Here is a 21,586-nt window from a genome sequence, read left to right on the forward strand (position 1 = left end):
GTGCGACCAAAGAATAGAGTTTTGTATCCATTTTCCAGTACACTTTTCTCTGGCACTGGCAACAATACCAAGTATTCATAGGTCTGTGAGGTCAAAAAGGCACACGCTCATTTGTACATGCTCAGATACACACATGCACTTTGCTTTAAAGACCCGCCCCCAAATATCAAAATGCTTCTTTCTGAGTAGGGAGCTTCAAGAATTCCTTACAAACGGTTTAATGCAGGTGCCTGGAATTTATAAATACCTTGATACAAACTGCTTAAACTGACTGAGATGGTGGAAAAAAAAATGGGGTTTGTTTTAAACTTACGGTATCCAAGTATTGCTCTGGAATACAGAGAAACAAAGTCTATGCTCTCTCACTCTATCAAGCGACGTCCAGGTTACAGTAGCCCATGTGATTTATCATTTCATTACAGTTAACAGTGCATATGTGAGCGTACACATATACATAACACTCCCTCAGTATTTGTTCTTCTACTGGAGACCATCTGCAGTCTGAATGAATATAAAACTATGTGAAGAACATTTCAAGCAATATCCTTCTGTACTTACACATACAAGTACAAGAAATAATAAAACTGAACTGTACCTCAACCAGAAAACAGACTTTCACTGACACGCAAGCTAACATTGCTTCCTTTTCACTTTCCTTCCCTACAGTGGTCTTCTACGACATGCATCATAATAACTAGTGCTGTTAAAAACCAAGAACATATCCCTCTTGACAAAGTTAACAAATTTTTCTAGTGGGCACATCGGCTTGCTGGAACGTTTATAATAATCCTTGCAAAACGAGGTCTGGAATGTGACATCAGCGCCATTATACAGGATGCGGATAAAGTGTTCTTTGGGTCTCTTCCCATCCTGCCACAGCTCAAAAACTAATCTGGCAGCGAATCTTGGAAATCTGGCCTCTGTAATGCCCAAGGCACTAAGAACAGGTGACAACGTGACATCGTGTGCAGAGTAAAGAACAAATACTTCTTCTTTCTTGCCTTCTGCAATACGCTGTAGCCGATTAACAGTCTGGTTGAGAAGAGGATGAGTAGCCAATAGTGCATACAAGAAATAGAGTTTCTTTTCCTGTCTCTCTCTCTCATCCTCCAACTGATGTCTTTTGATAACTTTGAAGTGTTCCATACCAATGCAACCAGTTTTGGTACACGGAAAACTGACGTTGTGACAAAAATAGCACAGGAGAGAATCTATTGGATTAGAAGCTCTCAACTGCCTGGTGGGAATGCCTACAATCTTTGCCATATCCACATATATTTTCTCCAAATCATTGTTTTTCACCCGTAAACTGTACTGTCTGCGCTGTTCCTCTTCTAGGTAGTGGTTTCGCATAGGACAGTCGCAGCTTCCAGAGCAAAAAATGGTGCTCCACTGATGCCTCATGTTAATTTTCTTCCAGTCAAAATCTGGCAAGAAAGTGTAGAGCAGTGCCAGTGCACTCTGCAGGGTTCGACTTTTTCCTGTCGTCTCCAAGTAGAGCTGTTTTGCTGTCCAGTCACTCAGAAGCAGTTTATGTTTGTTTATATAAATTTCTCGTAACAGTTGTCCATTTCGCAAGTGTTGTACAACCCCTGGAAGAGATTTTTTTTCAAGAAGTTACAACACATGATTAGCATATTCTTGGTTCTGGAGAAAAAATAAAATACACAGTTAGCAGTCTCACTGATAAATGCACCATTAGTTAAAGGGTTATGAAATTTAAAACTGAACTTCACCTATGCTTGACTATTAGCAAAATTGCACAAAATAGATACTCGCTTTTCTTCAGTATTTCTCAGATTCCAGGAGCGAAAGCGAGATATAGATAGAAAAAGCTGGTTCCATAAAATTTCTTTAAAACCTTAGTGGTTTAATGTTTGATCTTTGGACTAGAGACACGGACCGAATGTGTCTAATGATTACAGAAGTTAAGATGGTTATGGAGATGGATGCAGGCTGCATCTGAGCCAGCTTTTCAGACAGGCAGCGAACGCTGTGATCCCCGCAAATTTACGGCAGCCAGTAAAAGTACCAGCAGTCAGGAACAGAACATAAACTAGTGGGTAAACTCACAAAACACAGAGGCAAGGTGTGGCAATCGCAGCAAAGTTCCTTTTCCATCTTTCTTCAGGAAGTACTCAAACCGCTTGATAATTCTAACACTAATGCTCCCCTTTATCGAGCTGGAAAGGAAGAGGGTGCGTATCCTTCTCTTTACCCCGGCATCCACCTTGCTTGTGTTATCCTCTCACAGCAAAGCGACGGGCATGAACCCTTTACGCACTAGGACATTTTTCTAACTTGCTACAGGCAGTAGGAGCCCCAAACAGTAACTCGGTTACAAGCTGTGTGCAGGTTGAATCCGCTTTCTCACGCAACGTGCTGTGTTAGGAAGAGCTCCTTGGTAACCCGATTAGATTCCTCCCGAGGTCACTTTGTAAAACTTGACATTGGCCTAACAAATACTCCTTCTGATGGGATCCCAGAACGTGTGAGGATTTGAAAGGCAAATTTTGGACTCAAAAATACAAGAGATTCCTGGAAAGACGGGTGTCAAAAGGAAAATGGTGCCAATTCCCCAAATCTTCAACACTATTTTAATTCTCTCTAGTGAGTCTCTAAACTCATTGACTACCCAGACCCACTGTGATATGCCCTTTCAGTCACAGGTATTTAAGATAAAAAGAGCAACACAGTTAAAAGCAAGGTGTGGAAATAAAATGGAATGGAACAAGATTAAAATTTGAAAAGACGTAGGAGAAAAGTATTATTAATGTGAATTTTCTAATTAAATTAATGAATGTTGAAGAGAAAAATCCACATGTGACTAACTCTTTTCAAAATCGCTTTTCTACGCAGTTGTGCAACAGTATGTTTCCACATGTTTGTGGGAAAGCACTCCTGTATTTTCGTTTCTGACACACTGCTACAAATACACGCAGAACAGTGCGGGAAGCAAACACATGGACTTCAGTTCATACCAGGTCAGCTGGCTATTCTTGTTGGAGAACACTATTCCACGAGCTGTGCAATCTGTGAAAATCTGTTTCTTACAAAGTGTCAACTTTCTTCTGTACTTCTGTCTTCTTATCTTTTGTTCCCCTCATGTTTTCTACCTCCCGCTGACAGCAGCCCCAGACCCTTTCCCATGGCCCTTTTATCACTGCTCTGGTCCAGCACTACCTCCGCTTTCCCTCTCCAATCCCAAACGCCCGCAGCCCCACGATACTCACAGCTCTCCACATACCTTCTTCTACACAGTCAAATCCCTGACTGCAACACTTCCAGTTACCTCCCATCTCCCCTACCCTTTTGGTATAAGCTAGGTATGTTCACTAGCGGAGTTCAGCAACCTTTCTCTCAGTGGTAGTGTTAATGAAGACTCAAAACTTCATTTTTAAAGAAGTTGCTTGGAATTTAATTGATGATATTTTCACCTTTTCTCCCAATACCTAGCTCAGCAGACCTGATAGATGGAATAAGAAAATAAGCTTCATCTTCCTGTGATGAAACACACATCAATAAATAGCCAGAAAACATGCTTTGTTAAAAAGCAGGGGGTGAGAGGGAGGGTGGGGGAAGAAAAACTAAACTACATGTTTAGAAGTTTTTCTGTTTCCATAGTACAAGCATCAAATACGTCTGTTACATCTGAATCTCTTGCAGGGGACACAGTTAATTAAATCACAGGTAAAAACTGGCAACTAAGCGATTCTTCTTCAGTTCCAGGGCCACTCTGAATCACAAACCAATCGGGAAAAGAGTGCCAGGTCTTCCTTGGGAGAGATTGAGCAATGCCATTTTTCACAAGGGTGACAAAGCGATTTTGTGGTATGGAGCAACATTAAGGAAAGGTGCTCTGACTTGTTACAAATAAAGTTAAAAAACGTGCCATGCGTGATCAATCTGTCACAGAATTGGCAAGCATGGTTTCTAGAACTGTTACGACTTTTACGGCAGAGAGTCTAATACTTTATTCATATCCCAGCATAACCTAGGCTACAACCAACATTATAAACTCCCCATTAAAAAAAGCATTTATTTCAATATAAGGAAAAACAGAATATCCCTGTTCATGCAGACTGTATTTAACGGAGCAGAAGAAAAGACAAAGCTGCTATGGGAACTTACCTGTCTGTGTAAGCTCTCCCATTTCGCACAAAGAATGACTAGGGTAACGAGGCAGGCTGCTTAGGGAACCATCCATTTGGGCTGCAGACCCTTTGGACATATGTTTAATGAAAGCTTCAAGCTGAGGATGAGAAGGTTTCCTAGAGAGGTAAACCAAAATGTGAAAACTTCCAAAAGCATATGGGAAAGCAGCTCAAGAGAGTCAAGTATTCTAAGTATGTCAGCTCAGAAATTTCATGGTGTGAGGTTATTTCCACTGAGACAACATCTGCTCTTACTCAGGACTTTTGCAAGTATGCGAAAGAAATGTAAGTACTTACTAACTGCCAAAGAACTACAGGGAAACCGATGTCTTCTCATGTTAAAATTATGATACCTTTCGGTAAGTAATTTGGAAATAATTTTTTTGAATGTAGTCACTAATACTGTTGTGAATTAAGAAAAAGAACTCCTTACCAAAAAATACTCTCTCCAGTTTCTGAAGTACCATTGCACTTTAACACCAAAGCCAAAGGCACTAACAGTCTCAAGGGGTTCAAATACCCAGTGTTTTAAGTAGATGATCTTGAAGGAATTCTCAAGTTTTGTAATGTACAATGCTGATTACAATCTCAGCTTTTATTTCCAATTACTTCAGGCTTCAAATCAAATAGCACATGTAGTCTCAGTTAGGTGGTACCTGGAAAGTAGTATCCAGTGGCCCCATTAAAACTGGAAGTCATTGTTTTGAGTATTGTACTATCACATGGGAAGAATGAGGCCAACACTGCTGGACGCTTAAACAGGTAAGATACTGCCACAATGCAAGTAATGAATACAACTGGAAAAAGGATATACACAAAAAAAGTCTAGGTTAACTCACTGAAACAGAATTCAAGTCAGTGAAAGAATGCTTAGATCTCCTAACCTGGTCTGCAGATTTCAAATACACTACAGACTCAGTTCACTGTCGTACCATTGCGCTGAAAACTACATCTACACACCAGTCCACAAACACTAACTGAAAGGGATTTAAACCTTTAGAAAAATAAAATCTGTGATCACACTTCTACACAGAAATACATTACGTAGGGATTTCTTAGTTAAACGTCAACCTTCAACAAGTGTCACACAGTCACCTCTCTACTTTTGTGCAGAACTAAATTAGAAACTGTTTGGCAACCCAACTCTGCCCCGGATGGTTCTCATTTTAATAGGACTTTTAGCCAGAATATGGTAATTTTTCCTTTTTTTTTTTATGTTGCTCACAAAAAGATACGTATATATAGAGAAAGAGGATAAATTTGGTCAGAGAGCTTTTACAGAAGCCTGGGGTTTGTGTTTATTGTTCATATTTACACTTTGTTAAAACCATAAACGGTGTTGATACAAAAACCTCAGGTCTGAAAAGAAACCCTTGCAGAGTTGCAGGAACCACAAGAGGGAGCAATAACACTACTGAAGCATGCAGAAGTGTCTGGCATCAGAGTTTACTGGGACAAAGACGTTCGCGTTTACATAGAGGAGCCAACTGAGAAACTCTCTTAAATGAGAAAGCACCTCCTGCTCACAGCATCCATGTACAGGAGGTTTCATAAGAATCACTGCCTCTTTCAACAGAAAGGTAGCTCATTGTCATAGTTTTATAAAACTTGATTTTTCCAGTGTTTAATTTACTTGCAGAAACAAAAATGTTGGGAGGAAAATGTTACAATAAATTATGGTACAACCGCCAGTGAGAAAAAAGGCAAAATGAGGGAAAAATAGAGCCAATTTATGACATTCTAGACCCACAGCTTCCTCTCTATTATAATTTTAACACCACAAATGACGATTAATATTTGAGAAGCAGAGGTCCATAAAAAAGCTTTGTTCCTTTCGAAAGCAACGGAGGCTTCCTCTTGCACGAAGCACGCATTAGAAAGCTTAATCCAGCCCCAGAGTGAATTTCGAAACAGAACTTTTGTACATGGCACTATTTTCACAATCCAGCAGTGCAATCTAAAAACGGAAGAATTAAATTGAGAAAATTAAATTAGCAAATAGCTTTTTAAGCTTATTACAGATGTAGCAAGCTGAACTACCAATTTTCTAAACCTTGCGCTTTAAAAAACTCTAAACATGAATAACCTGTCCATCACAATTTGCCTTAAACCCTGATTACTTAATTAGCCAGTTCCACAGATACACGTGCATGAAAACTAAACGAACTGCGTCCTCCATTCTGCTGCTTTTGCTGCTTTGCTCACAAAAACCTGAGTTCTAGCGGAATCAAACCCGTACTGATAAAACTATCAGCAATCACTTGTGGGAAGGAAGAAAGGAGAGAAGAAAGAAAAGTATTTATCAGTGTTTTGCAAAAAGATTTATCTAAAAAATGGCAGGCAAGCTAAACTAATATCCAAGATAAAATAATAAAGTGTATGATAATCGATAAAATTCTATTCTAATGTATTACTTACAGCTTTTCATATACACATGTAGATGCAAGTTACTTCACTTTGGACTACATCATAACTACTACATTATTTTTAAAGTGAGGATAAGTTAAGCACATGCTTGCAGAAATTAATTTTGAAATATGATTGTTAGACATATTTCTGAATATAAATTCAAAGCTTACTACTTGTTAAATATATTCGGGGCTGGGGGAGGATATGAAACAATAGAAATAGGAGCCATTCTGCCGGAAGGGGACAGACATCTCAGGCTACGATATACTTTTATCCTGAACGTAATCCTCATGTATGTAACCACATTCTGAACATACCAGCAATTCTCCTGATTAACCCCGTACAACTGAGGAAGTAAAAACTTATTTTTCTCCACAGCAACATTTACAGCACCACTCAGGCTACTGGCTAACAACTGATTCGCCGCCCTGCCCCAAGCCTTTTATTTAGAATACGAATCCTCCTGTTGAATTGGCCAGTTTGGAGATGCGGCAGGAGATGGAGTATCTAGGCAACAGCTAAGAGCGCAGGGACTGTCTGAGCAGGAAGCGAAGAAAATTATTCAGTTGTACAGTTGAAAAGGCTGAAATTTCCTTAAAATTTTATTTCCATAAAAGCAGTCAGAAAATAAAAACGGGCTAAAGAGATATCCATTAGATCCATAAAGAGATATTCCGTAATTTGCTGGACATTACAACGGTCAGCTACCACATTTGGGAAACATCTTAATACAATAAATATTTCACATTTTGTCAGAGCATGGAATGGCTTTTCACCTAACACCATGAGTAATAGCCATACATTTTCATAATTTTGGACATTTATTTCCCACTGTTAATGTCTGTTAACTTGCCTTTTAGTGGTTTTATTGTTGTATTTATCTGTAGCAAATAGTAATTTTATATTTATCTGTAAAATTTATCTGTAACAAAACTGAGGATGCTTCTTTCCCCTCTATGAATTCAGCTTGTCCTTTTGTTATTTACAAACTAAACACCGGGATAACAGATCCCAGATTTAATAGCGCAGTTTTCATGCATTAGCATTAAAATGGACCGGGATTTCAATCCTTATTCAACATTTAAATATCTTATTTGTAAAGGTCTTAAAAAGCTTTAATACCGAAATGTCATCCCTTTATTGCTACACTGTAACCCGTGTACATGGAGAGAAATCATACTGTGCAACTATTTGAACTATACGTGTATTTCTGTCAGCAACTGAGTTGACATCCTTCAACAAAAATTTCCCTTTTCCTTGAGAAGTTTAGGTACAAAAATGTAGAGTTCGGGTTTCTTTATGAGAAGCAAACACTAACTTGCTCGTTGTTCTGAATTAGCACAGCAAAGTGAGAAATACAGTACCAGAGCGAGCATATGCACGTGACACCTCAGAAAATCTGCCGGTAGATTTTGGTTGGCTTAGCTATAATGGCACTAAATACTGTGTCAGAAAATACATTTATTGCTTCTATTATATTTGTGCAAAGGTATGAAATATAACTCGTGCAGCTTAACATTAAGTTCAAACATATTATACAGCAAAGCCTCAAGCCTTGCACAGCAGCACTCAGACTTTGTTGTAGGACATTTTTGCACCTCACCCCCGTGAGACTAACTGAATTCAAGACTTCAAGGCTCGTATTTAGGAACTGCTATGGGAGACAGGGAAGCTTTCTGCCCCTCGATAAAGTGATGCTCAGACTGTTTGAGCGCATTGAAGCCTCTTTCAGTAAGAGGGTAACTCTTTGAGCTAATTGCCTTTGTTTAAAAACAAATAAAAATAAAATAATAATAGTCATCATCATGACCACAATCACAGCATGAAGACCATTTCTGGACTTGATAGTTAATTCACAGAACGAGAAGAAAATCATCCTTGCTTCTCAGGGCTACTTGTCTCAGGACCACTCAGGAAAATATTGCTATTGACTCATATTGTTTATTTGTGAAACGCTTTATTCCCCAGTGATCCTTGTGAGCAGAAACTGTTTGTATTAAAGAATTAAAACATAAATAGAAATCAAATGTAGGGCTGAGTTTTGTTCCTCGTTTGGACCTAAGCTGCAAAGCAGACTCAACAAGGTCAATTTTGTCAGAAATTCCCCACCCCTCAGTCCTTAGGTTTATTAATTTTAGGACTACTTTTGAAGAAAATTAATTCCTTGATAGGAACAGGCTGAGATTCCTTTAACATTCTTTCCTATCAACACTATTGGACCACTGAACTACTGCCTTATTTCTACTCTGTATACTATAAAATGAAGTACAGTGTAAGCTTTGTTTCTTCAGCAAGGTGGTCAACAAACCGCAGCATTCAGTCTGTCCTCTGACTCGTTAAATTGAATACTCTTTTGAACCACCTACAAATTTCAGACTACATATCTATAAAAATTGCCAAGTTAATCTAATTAAGATGAAGTACAGTAGTTAAGAAACAGATGTGGGAAGACATTATCTTGACAAGACTACATGCAACTTACAGTTCATTTAATAATTTACCTGTTCATAAAAATTCAAGAGTGGCATAAATAATGTACCTTCAGTACCACATAAGATGCTACAGACAAAAAAAATACATTGGTCAAGGTTATTAAAAGAGAAACTGCAACAGAAGAAATACGTTAATTACTGAGATCAATTAGAGTCATTTATTGAAAAGCTAAAACTGAATAGTTAATCAAGCAGAAAACTAACAGCAGATTACAGATGCTTCATGGAATTGAGGAAGGGTACACTTTTTATTCATTTACCTCTCTTACTGCACGGTGCCGTCCTCTCACAGCACTATACTCCAGAGTTCTGCAGCAGATCTACATGCCTCAGGAAAGAACTTGCAGAGGTGGACATTGATACAAATTAGATACTGATTTTTTTTTTTCTTCCCAAAGGGCATTTATCTACGCAAATATCACTCTTCTTAGTAAATGCAAAATTTGCAAAATCCAGGAGAACCAAACTTCTCACAAGACAGCTGCAGAACCCTCAGTGCGTCACTTGGTGAGTAAACGTGAGCACACCAGGCACACAACCGAGCTTCTGACAAAAGAACATTACCTTTTTGTAGCCGTTATCATACCAGATTCTGTCTGCTAACCGTACCAAAAGGAAGTCTCTTTTCTCTTCACTTAAAATGCAAAAAATTATTTTATAACTTCAAGCAAAAATAACACGTGTTTTCTGTCAAGTTCAAGTAGACAAAAAAGTGTCAGATCAAAGGACTACACTGTTTCCTTTCTAGAAGGAAAATGAATGGAAAGAGCCACTAAAAACAATAGGTTATTGTAGGCTACAAAAGAGATCCTTAAGACAGCATTAGTACTGTTGGGAGTTATTTATTGATAAAGGTCTTACAGCTTTTCCATTTTTATAACAAACTCTAGAGTGATCCAGTCCACTGCTTTTCTGCGTCTTAGACTAGAGAAGTCAGAAGAGGCCTCAGGAGGCCTCTCTTCACCTAATTGCGCTCTGGATCATGCTTTGACCTCGCTCCAAGTCAAATCCATACCTCCGTTAGCTCACAGTATGTTGTCTGCCTCTCCTCTCAATTTTTTGGCCGTTTCAAGACATGTGCATATTGAACCAAAAATTAAAATATTTGTCACTAAGCTTCTTACGATGAACATCAACACCTCTCAAAATGCCTTAAAGCATATGCTAATTAACCCAGCATACTATCAAATTGTAGCAGTCTTCTGAAATCACTTTAGCATCTTCCAAAAAGCATTTCTTCTCTATCTCACAAACTCAGTGAAGAAACATTGCATATTTTTTTTTAACTTTGACATTATAAGCATAAGATAAAACGGGGAACAAGAAGTGGGAGATTAATTTATTCTCCCCTGTAAGGAAACACTATAACGAAAGGATTTTCATAACATCATTCAATTAATTTCCTTGAAGGGAAAAAAGTATATATTATTCAGTTCCCTTAGGAAATTTCCATCCAGAGCAATGAAAATAATACTGCTATTAATGGAAGTTTTAGATAGAAGGAATCTCCAAAGCATTTAATCCATTTGCTTATATTCATTCCACACTTAGATGTCACGATCCATAATTCACAAAACCGAAGCGTGACCTCAAGGCTATTTTGCATACCCATTAGAAGTCCATGGGGCTGTGGTATAATCTGCTTAATTAATGAATTCCATCAGCTGAATGCCAAGTCAAATAAAGAACAGACTGAATACGAGCAGCATACTTATCTGAAACTGAAGTCCAGAAAGCTTAAACAAGCCAGACTTTCAGTCAAACATCTCAACTTAATTACACAGCATCAAGAAACCTTCAGTTCAAAGGTAGCAATTATATTCCTTGTAATATTCTCAATATAAATACGTTTACAATCAAGCATCAAATTTACATCACAAAGGAATATAAGCCTGACTGCCAAACGCAGCATATAGCTTCCTGATGTTAAGTAATAAATGTTCCATTCAAAACAACGGCAGAAACAGCAACAATTCTAGCTTTATTCAGAAAGGTCAGCTTTAACACATCTGGACAGAACGGTACAGAGCCAACTCCCCTAATCTTTCTGCTGGCCTTTCAAAGTTGGCCGGGAGATTGTATTTTATATAAACTTTGTTCTCAAGGAGACAAGGTCTTTTTGGTTCTCCACTCATTTTTAGTGGCTGTGAATCGCAGTGGATGGATCATCTACACAGTGATGATCTAACGCTTCCTAAAACAGTAACAGCCGAGGATATTTATACTGCTGGCCTCCTCACAGCCTGACACTATGCCCTCTTAACTGCTTGACGTGGTCATTCTGTTGGCAATGTCAAAAGCTGCACTTTTATAGACAGTTTTTCTGACTCCTCAGCCTTCATGTCGTATTATTTCCCTGAAACTGCAGTGGAAATAACTATAAAAGCTTCTCTGACAAATACAAAACTAAGGTGTCATGTGGCACTGTAACGTTGAGAAATACAGGTACTCGTCCAACATTGTCACTTGCAGTTAGCATCTTTGCAATAAAGTTCTCTCGCATAAATTCTAACGTGACAGATATTGAGCAAGATCAGAAGATCAGAGCCTTTAAGAACTCCAAAAGGAATCTAGATCATATTTCTTTACTTAGTATTTCATGCTGTAAATAATCTCACCCCTTAAAAGCAAGTCATTAAAAATGTTATCATAGCTATTAGCAAATGAGTCATTTTTTATCTTGTTAGAGAAATTAATTGCCCACTCAACTACATGGCACAGATAACTGGAGTTTGGTCTCCCTCCTGTCTGCAATCTCAGTGCTGCATATCTAATTACAGAAAGCCAGTCAGCTTGCAGCAGGCACAGAACACTGGTGGGGTTGGGCACCTCCCAAAAAATGCAAATTTCTCTCGGAGGATGTTAGATAAGACCACTGAATGCCACTTCTTGACAAAACAAGCATTTTGGTGGAAGTTGAAGTATGAATAAAGAAAAGAAGCAGCCAGCATGATAGCAGAGGAAAGGTGTTGCGGCTTGCTTTTTTTAAACGGCACGATGTAAAAGGTTCCAGACCACTATCACCTATAAAACTTGTGCAGTATAACCAGAAAATCAGACATTTTGGTTTGTGTTCATAGACAGGCATTCCGAAAGAGTAGTCTCCTTTCAAAAAAGGAGGATATGGTTTTGGTCAATTTTGGATTTTGATACTTGTACCAAGCAGCTAGGAAAGATGTAAGTACATATATACACTCCAAAACCAGTGAAATTAGAAGCTATCTGAAACTTGAAAATTCCAACGTCATGTTACCTATAAAAAGCAGATTCCTTATGTCTATTTTTCTTCCATTTTACTCTTGAAAATGTATACTTATATTTTTTTGTACACACTGTAGACAAATGTGAATATATGTGGAATACTGTATTTTTCCTCTGTTTAGAGGAAGCAAATTGTAAATTTTCCTCTGTTTAGATCTTCATACAAAACGTAGGCAGACAGATAGGGTGCCTGAATATTACTTAGGAGCTCCTAAGTCAGCTTCCTACAAACAGCAGACACACAGCTGAGCTTAAAACTGATGATGGTTTCAAATTTTCGTAGGGTTACCCCCACCACCGTAACAGTAGCTTGATTCAGCAGCAATGGTTACTTCTCGATTACTCACACCAGAATAGCCCTACAACACGGACTACGACTGAAGAGCATTGCAAGCTTTGCAAATTTCAGGACATTACTAATAAGGGCAATTCCTTTTATGCAGCCAGACAGCTGAAGAGTAACATATTTCGGCTTTCTTCAGAGAAAGATCCGATTTGCTGATCATTTTCTGCCAGCCCTTGTGTCCACTACCACAGGTACCTAGTTAGTAAGCCTCGTTAACCAAGCTTCCCACCATCTTCACAAGTATGAGACGAAGCTGTACTCAATAATTAGTTTCAGGTATTCTTTCATATCACTTCAGCGTATTTTAGCAACATTCCTACTGTGCAATATTACTACTGCATTTGGTTTTTCATATACTTGAGCCAGAAACCAATGCAGGACTAGATATGAAAATTGGTTTGTTTTTTCAAGTGGAATTGCCGTGGACTAGCTAATCACAAACCCAGAAGTATACCATAGTCGTCGTCCTCCTTCAGAGAGAGCCTTTTGTTAAAAGCCCACTGAGGAAAAGCTGAAAGGCCAGAGTATTTAAGATATAAAGGACAAAATTATAAATGCTACTGAGGACAGGAAGCCACTAAAATTTTAAGGAACACAGACCATGAATGTCTTAAAACAAGAAACACGCGTAATACTACCACAGATCCTACTTAAAAGGAGAAAAAACAAACGTAATCAAGCGAGCTAGGACACAGGTTGGTGATTTACATCATCACTGTTTATCTCTACTGCTCTACTCTAGAATTCATCTTTATCAATGAGTAAACTCTAAACAAGAAAGAAAGGTTCTTCCACAAAGAAGAGAAGCCATTTTAGGCTGTATCTACAGCTCAGACTGGTTCAGGTATTAAGGCAAGCATCAGCAAGCTACAAAGACATCATGTCAGACAGAAGCACTATATATATATACATATATATATATATATATACACACACTATACTGAAACAGACGGGTAAATGATGTTTTAATGGCAATCAGACATAAATAACTTATATGTGGCATATGACCGCTTAAACAATGAGCGGTAATTACAGGCAAGCGGTAGTTTTCAAGTAGCAAACAGTGCGCTTTCTGGTTAACTTGTATTTTTAAAATGTACAACCCCCATTTTTTTCCTGAACTTTGACACAAATCGTTAATTTAAGGGAACTCCGATAAACTGTATTTCTGAAAAGTAAAAGAAAAAAGAAATTACATAAACCACAAATATCAGTTTTCCTATGGTAGGGACCGAGACCTTTTGGTATTCACACAAAAGGAAGCATGCTTAGCTGAAATGAGAGACACATTCTCAAACACTGCACTTACATTTTGAAAAAGTGTAGAAGCTTATCTAAGAGGAATGGTAATCTAAATATTCAATTAAATAGCTTTTGCTTTTTAAAGAAATACCAAGAATTTCTTCTGGTCTAAACTGGTAACAGGTAATAGTTCCTGTTTCAAAGGAAATATTGTACACCACTTAAGGGGAGGGGGGTGTTAATCCCCAACAATACACAAAAGATTGTCAGTCACAATGTACTTCAAGCTGCATAAATTGTTTCCTGAAGAGGAACAAAATAATTATCAAGCAACACACACTCTTAGGTATGACAAAAGCCAAGAATTTTACCTGCTTGGCAGCAACATACAGTCAATGTCAGGTCTTTTTGTCTTGGGAATGGCATACAGCGGATACCTGTCGCCATGTCGAATCACCACTTGAACAGACACGAGCTTAAAATAATGAGGCGCATGACCTAAAGTGAAGCGGGGGGGGGAAGATGCAAAAAGTTGAGTAAATGTTACCTAAATCTTTCCCTTGCACACATTTTCTTTAAGAAAAAAAAAAAACAGGTATAATTAGCTTGACAGCTTTGGTATTGCAATGAAAGAAAACCCCCATAAGAAATGATAACATACCGTCCCAAGAAAGATTTCACTTTAAATTGCAAGACAACTTATACAAGACGCAGGTGCCTAGCACATTCTCCACAGCACATCTAAAGTCCAACAACCATACAAGACATTATTCAAGCACTGAACTCTGCCAACACAGTACGGTACCCCACGTTTATGATGCTTCTCGGCCAGACCCCTATCATAATGACGGACTTTGCAGCATGCCTAATTTGGAGCTTTATGATATACTAGTTTGTGATTTATTTTGTATGCATTAGTGGGATACGCTAACGAGGGAATTAATTCAGACTAACTTGCTGCTGCAGCTGCTATAGGGTGAAGAATGCAAATGTGTCTTCTAGCTGACTATGTCTAATGGTTTGGAGTTCCAAAATTAATTACTTCTGGTTGGTTTTTTTTCTTTCAGAATTCCAAGTCAACTGTTTTTCAGATGTTAATAATATAATTTGCAACGCAGCTCACTTAGAATAAGCATTATAATTCAAATAGCAACTATCTGTATCATTCTCACCCCTTTCAATATTAGGCCTCCAAATGATCATTGACTAGAAGCAGAATCACTTCTAAAAATAAGACACAGAGGATACAAAGGGAAAAGAAAGAAGAACAGCATATTTTGAATGATATAAATGCAGCAACCAGCTGACATTTGCTGTAACTTCTCTAAGCACCAAAGAGCTGACAATGCACAAAGTTACCGTTTCCACTGACAGCACATAGACGCAAGCAACTGAACCGCCGTTTGCATTCACAAAGCTTACCTTCCATGCTGCGTTCAGCAATGGTGGGAATATTGCAGTAAACATGAGCTTCATAAACAGGATCTATTGCAGGAGGCTCAGTCAGCAAATCAGGCATTATTCTCTTTCGGCTTTTAGGACTCAAAGCATCTTCCCTGATGGGGTTTACTGGGATTAAATGCACTGAAAGATACAAAACATACAGGATATACTTTTAGGAGGGTTTAAGGATGTATAGGACTATAACTTTTTTTTTTTCTTTAAAGTAATTCTGCACAAAGACTACGGTTTCCATGAAAGGATGCCACTCTACAGTTTAGATCTTTGTTGCGAATTTTTCATGATTGTCAAAAAGGTAAGCCCAGAGAGCTCTTCAGCAAAGTCAATGCTTGGCTAAGACTACAGAAATACATCTGGATGTAGAACAACTCTGCCTTTTGCACTCTTCTTGAAGCTGCTTTTTCTGTCAGTCTCTGATGAAGCTTTAAGAGCATGAATAGGAAGAAAAGGGCCACAACAGGCCCAGCTGTCTCTCATCATTTAAACTTTAGAACTCAGGTTGAAGGACATCAGCAAAAGATACAGCACAGTTAATGACGATGGTACTACAAACCACTGGGAAAACAAAGCAGCCAAGATCGAAAGGGCTGGTTTGTCCATCATGTTCCTTACTAATCCCAGCCCTTACATGGCTACCTTGCCAGCCTTAAACAGTCTGACTTATCTAAAGAAGATGCACACAAGATGTATTTGTCGAAATGTAAGGGAGACTACCACAAAACATGTTAAATACAAAGAAATACAGTTAATGCTTGCACACAGCAGGGAAATTAACAGCAATACCACCACTAAGTCTTCTGACACGTAGAAGCATGCTGAACATATCTGAATTTAAGGCCAGGGTTGTATTGCCAAGGTCTCCTTACCTTGTCTTGATGTGAAAGCACTAGTTAATTTATGAGCCTTACAAGACTACACTTGTGGTAACAAATGCCCACATTTTTCTTCTATTAGTATTTTTTGGTATTTGAACACAGGCAGATTTAGAGGTGAAAATGAGGAAGAAAAGTGTGTGCATTTTTACCCCATTCGTCTTCTGTGGTGAGAGGAAAAATCGAAAAAAGAAAGAAAGAAAAGACAAGAGAACAAATTTTGAAGCAGAATTTTACTAATTCTTCTGGGTCAGTTCCTCAGTCGCATCTTGACTCCCAGTCCTCATTTAGAGCTGAATTTGTTCCGCAGTAGAGAGTTTTGTGGACAAAGAAAACCAAACACGACAGCAAACTGAAGGGAACCACACAAAGATTTTAAGAGCACATAGCCGTTAATATAACACAGACTCTTCATTCTTACATTACAATACACTACTTTAAATATTTTTTTGTGGTTTCCCTTTGCCTGCCAAAACCAGAATTCAAGCATTTTCCATACCCTTGCCAGTGTTGTTGACATGGCTAATACCTGCAAAGGGCAGTGACTTTAAACTTTTCCTTAAGCCGTTTCAGATTTTGCACGTGACTGCCCACAGGACTGTGCTTAGCGAGAACACGGAACTGTAATTTTGACTTTGGCACTTAAACTGCAGAGCTCAGCTGCCATTCCACCATTTATTTATCAGACTCATTTTTTAGCTCCTTCCGTGCTAAGACTCACATTGTTGTGAGACATTGCAAACCACTGGCCAAGAAACTCTAGTGGTAACACAGAGCCTTGGCAATATCTATCAGAAGTTGGTAACTCTGGTTTGAAGGGGGCTTGGAGCAAATTTGTATTTGGGGTATAAATCCCAAACCTCAGAATGTTTTACAACAGTTGCTGGACTCTACAAAGACAAGTGTTAGTAGTTGCCTGAAGAGTATAAATGGGAAATGACAGCAGTTATGTTGTGTTGGTCAAGCTTCCTAGCCAGAAAAGGTTAGGCACAACAACTCTTGAGCTTTCTCTTAACAATTTTCTCTACAGCAACCGGCAACATTGCTACTGCTCACTTAATGTCACAAAAACATACAGAGTTAGCTGAAGCACTCATGGAGGTAATGTAACTCAGTTCAGCTTTGACCTCTGCGTGTTTCAGAAGACAGGGGAAAACACACCCCAAGAGCAACAGCTACGAACTCCGGTGCTAAAATTTGGTTGGGAGATTTAAAGGAAAATAAGGAATCTAATTTTTTATCTAAGACAGTTTTAACTACAAAAAAATTATCAGATCTAACAGCTCTCATCCCTACACTGAGTATTAACTACAGCAGTCAACAGATGCATACATTATGTTATTAAGATCAAGTGCCTAAAGTTCATGGGGCCAAATATTTTGTTTGCAGATAGCAAGTCTTGTTTCTAATCAACCTAGTTGAATAAATACTTTACCAGTGCCAGACAAATTTAAGAATAAGGAAAAGCACTACATCTTAGAAAGAAGAATCTACTCTATTTAAAATATTAAAATAAAACTGAATATTAAAAATAGCACCTACAGGATTATCAGATTACATGTTCAGAGTTTAAAAAGCCACTGACAGAACACCCTTAAAGGAGACTCTTAAGTCAACCCAGCAGTTATGGGTACAACGTAAGACTATTTTGTGGACTGGAAATGGACTGAGAGGTTAGGAGTAACAATAGTTCATGTAATTAATTAAAAAAATGTTTATTAAAAACTGTCCTATTCTAAATGCTGCTGCTAACTACATGTACTAATTACTTAGTAACAGCTGGTAAATATTGCCCTTACTGTATGATGAATAAGCTTGGCTTATGCCAGGGAAGAGGGGACACAGCACTTCCCCACTGAACTACTACCACCCTGTCCAAGCCCAGGTATCTCAGGCAGGGACTGGGCTAAAGGAGCTTCTAACTTTGAAACCACCCAGGGCATAACCCTGTTGTCTGGATTTCTGAACATATTTGAGTAACCCGATCTAGTGAAAAAAGTCTCTGCCCACGGCAGGGGAATTGGACGAGATTATTCAAAAGGTCCCTTCCAACACAAACCATTCTATGGTTTGACTTTAATGACTCAATTTGTTTGTAGTTTTGACAAAGAAAATTATCAAAAGGTCAAAAAACTCCAGTCACCTAAATAAGCACTGTCATATCAAGAAGTATTTACTTTTAGCACACTTGAAATAACACATGGGGGGGGGGGGATAACAATAAAATCAACCAAACTATGTTAAATAGAAAAAGAAGAAAATCATAGGATCTGGGCACCAGTCTACACAGTCTACTGGAAATTTCCACCGAATACATATACATAAAAATAGCAAGTATTTCAGAAGGGGGGTGGAAAAACAAGACCAAGGAGCCAAGGAGAGATGAATTCCAGTTGGAAAGCTGCCTTCCACTTGCTCAGCCTTATCAGCACGGTGACCTTGAGGAAGCCCTCCCAGGAAAGAGGGTCCTCCTCTCCCCTTATTAAAGCTCCTCACAAGTTGTAGCAATCCTGCAGTTTCAGTGCTTTGGGATGAGGACCCCACGTAACACAGCCTCTCTGTGTACTTCTGCCCAGTCCAGACAACGGCAGAGGTATCTTCCACACTGACAACTAAAGTCTCCGTTGGCTCTCAATGGTTTTCGCATCTCCTGCCATTCCCTGGACATTGTTAGTGCCCCATGCATCTATGGGATTTTCTCCTTTCTCCCTCCTTTTTCATTTCAAGGCTCCCTTGCTGTCTTCATTTATCCTGCTTCCTCGCTGTTGAGACCTTCTTCACATGCCTCATCCTCTTCAGCTCCCTACTGCATGGAAGGCTCAATTTGTTCCTCCATTTTGGTATCCCTTACACAAGCAGTTATTTAAAGCTCTTCAAAGAGCTGACTGTTGCTCTGTATCCAAGTATTTCACTACTGAAAGTCCTTCTCTGCAGTGTCAATCCCACCTCTGTCTCCCAAGTGGGTTTTTCTGGCCCATATGTAACCAGCAAACCTACAAATAGTATTGGACTGACACAGCTCGGAGAGGGGAAAATAAATAAAAAGAAAAAAAAAGAGAGAATGGAAAAAAAAAAAGACAGAGGATGAAAAAAGAGAGAAAGGAGGAGGAAAAAAAGGGGGGGAGGGAACAAAGTCCCTCATATGGAGTTGAAATTCATCTTTTTTCCAAACTCTGTTCTGCTCCTTCAGCTGTAAATTGTTATAAGATCAGAATTCTATTATGTAGTTCTCACACAACTTTTTATAGCTTAGCACTATTTTATATCACTGGTTCTGTTAGTTCACAGTAACATGCATTTGCCCAAAACAGAAGTCTGCCGATGCGTATGTAGTCAAATCATTGATTAAGGCAGTTTTTGAACGGGATTTTTACGCTGCTGTGCCTTTCAAAGCTCATGTTTTACTATGACAGGAACACAGCAACGTAAACCAGAAATGAAGCAGATGATTTTGGTGTGTATTTCCCACAGCCAGGGCAGTTAATAAAATATATCTGCAACACATTTGGTGATCTAACTGGAAACTTTGCCAACACTGAAACTATAAAGATTACGTACATATTATTATAAGAGGTAGTTTGACAACAAAAAGCAAAAGAAAACATATTTTATTTCACAATATTCGTAAACTTATTTTTAAAACTAAAGAAGCTACGTAGAAACTAATTTGAAACATTGATTTTGAAAAAGTGGTATATCTAGGAAAAAAAGTATAAGGCTTACAGAAACAATAAACTGAAAGAGACCTCAATGCAACCCTGCCCAGTGTCCCACCAAGTTAAAATTGTTTGAAACATGAAGTAAAACTGAACACTTGGGCTCGTATCAGACAAAAGTAAGACCAGATTGAACAGCCAAACAACACACATTGTCCTGTGAGAGACAGAGGGGCACCGGTCACCTGGTAGAATAGCTAAACTGTTGCAGAATCACTCCTTCAACAGTTTTTGCAGCTCCAAACCGAGATATGCATTTTTTTAAGTTGACAAAATTCAGAGGGAATAAAAATCCAAACTCTGATACTAAGTTTAATTCAACAAAAATCTTCCGGTAATTTTTATTTTAAATCAAACCCCAGAACCTGAAGACAAAATTTTAAAATTAAGAGTTTGACTATGAAATATCTTTACGAACAAAACCAATGGTGTCCAAAATATTTTGACATATGGTTTCATTCTCAGTGCACATTAAATATGAAGCTAATTCTTCTGTCTTCCATACCCCCCCAGTTCCTGAATGCCACAAAATATACCAGAAAAGACAAATGTTAGACAAGTAGTTTCTAAGCGAGAGAGACAATCATTCAGAAGTGCTTTCAGCATAATGATTGTAACAGCTACTACACAGCAACTAATCCCCTCTGGAAGAATGTCAAGTTTATGAAATCAGCTATTGTGCTCGGAAGCCCAAGCAGGGAGCCAGTCTGATACGAATTAGGGCTACAACACTGACACGAATTCGACAGAATTCAGTACAGCAGAAAAACAAACACAAAGCAAAGTGCAGCTGATGTAGAAGAAACACCAAATTAAATGCTAAACCACTCCATTACCAGTTTTTCTCCATCCTGCAGTCCTAGTTGCAGCTTGAAAAACAAAACGTATCACCACTGTTTACCAAGAAAAAGAAGATTTATCCATGAAGAAAATCACTAACATTTACCTAAAACCAGAAAGGTAGGCAATAAAACCATTTTCCATCTCTCTTTTCCCTTGTAGCTCCAACCAGTCTGAGAAGCAGCAGCACAAGTAGCCATGTTAGTCTCAATTTTCTGACCAGAGAGACCTGAAGTTTTCATCTTTTATAAAACAGAAGGCTCTTTCAGCCCCATGCAAACATACTATTTAAAACAGTCACATGGAAATGAAGCCACACAGCAGGAACACAAAAAAAACACACCAAACCCACAACACCCACACTGTAGGTAACTTCATGCTAATGGGTAAAGAAAAGCAAATGTGCGTGTCAGAGAGCACAAAAAGTTATTTATCCCTCTTCCACCTTCCCCCCCCTTTCTGCTCCTAGCAAGGCACTAACAAGGCTGCCTCGTACAGAGGAGATGACTCAGGCTTCTGAAATTCTGGTGATGCATGTAGACTTCTTCTAGTTGCTCTGTCTCAGCAAAAAACGGAAACTACAAAAGGAGGAGCGTGGGAAAGATCAACCAGAAAGCGGCAGGAACGCTTCAAAACGAATGACATGGGGAAAAAGGTGCAGATATGTGCGGCAAGAGCAACGATCTGGAAAAAGCAGATAGGGCGCGGGGGGCTGAGGAGCACGTAGGGCAGCAGCCAAGGCAGACGCTGTCCGTTGGGAAGCCGCGGCTCCCACGCCCCTGCACCCCCCGCC

General features: G+C 38.8%; 1 protein-coding gene across 1 annotated transcript in view; it reads right to left on the reverse strand.

Annotated features, from left to right (window-relative positions):
* Window positions 1-660: 660 nt before the first annotated feature.
* PXYLP1 (2-phosphoxylose phosphatase 1) overlaps window positions 661-21,586 on the reverse strand; it is a 39,401-nt gene continuing 18,475 nt past the window's right edge. The window contains exons 2-5 of the mRNA XM_010282310.1: window positions 15,327-15,488; window positions 14,276-14,402; window positions 4,132-4,271; window positions 661-1,592 (exon numbers count right to left, since the gene is read on the reverse strand). Coding sequence (XP_010280612.1) covers window positions 661-1,592; window positions 4,132-4,271; window positions 14,276-14,402; window positions 15,327-15,488 — 1,361 coding nt within the window. The remainder of the gene's footprint in view (window positions 1,593-4,131; window positions 4,272-14,275; window positions 14,403-15,326; window positions 15,489-21,586) is intronic.

Source organism: Phaethon lepturus, unplaced genomic scaffold (genome assembly GCF_000687285.1).
Source record: "Phaethon lepturus isolate BGI_N335 unplaced genomic scaffold, ASM68728v1 scaffold8272, whole genome shotgun sequence".
Lineage (NCBI taxonomy): Eukaryota > Metazoa > Chordata > Aves > Phaethontiformes > Phaethontidae > Phaethon > Phaethon lepturus.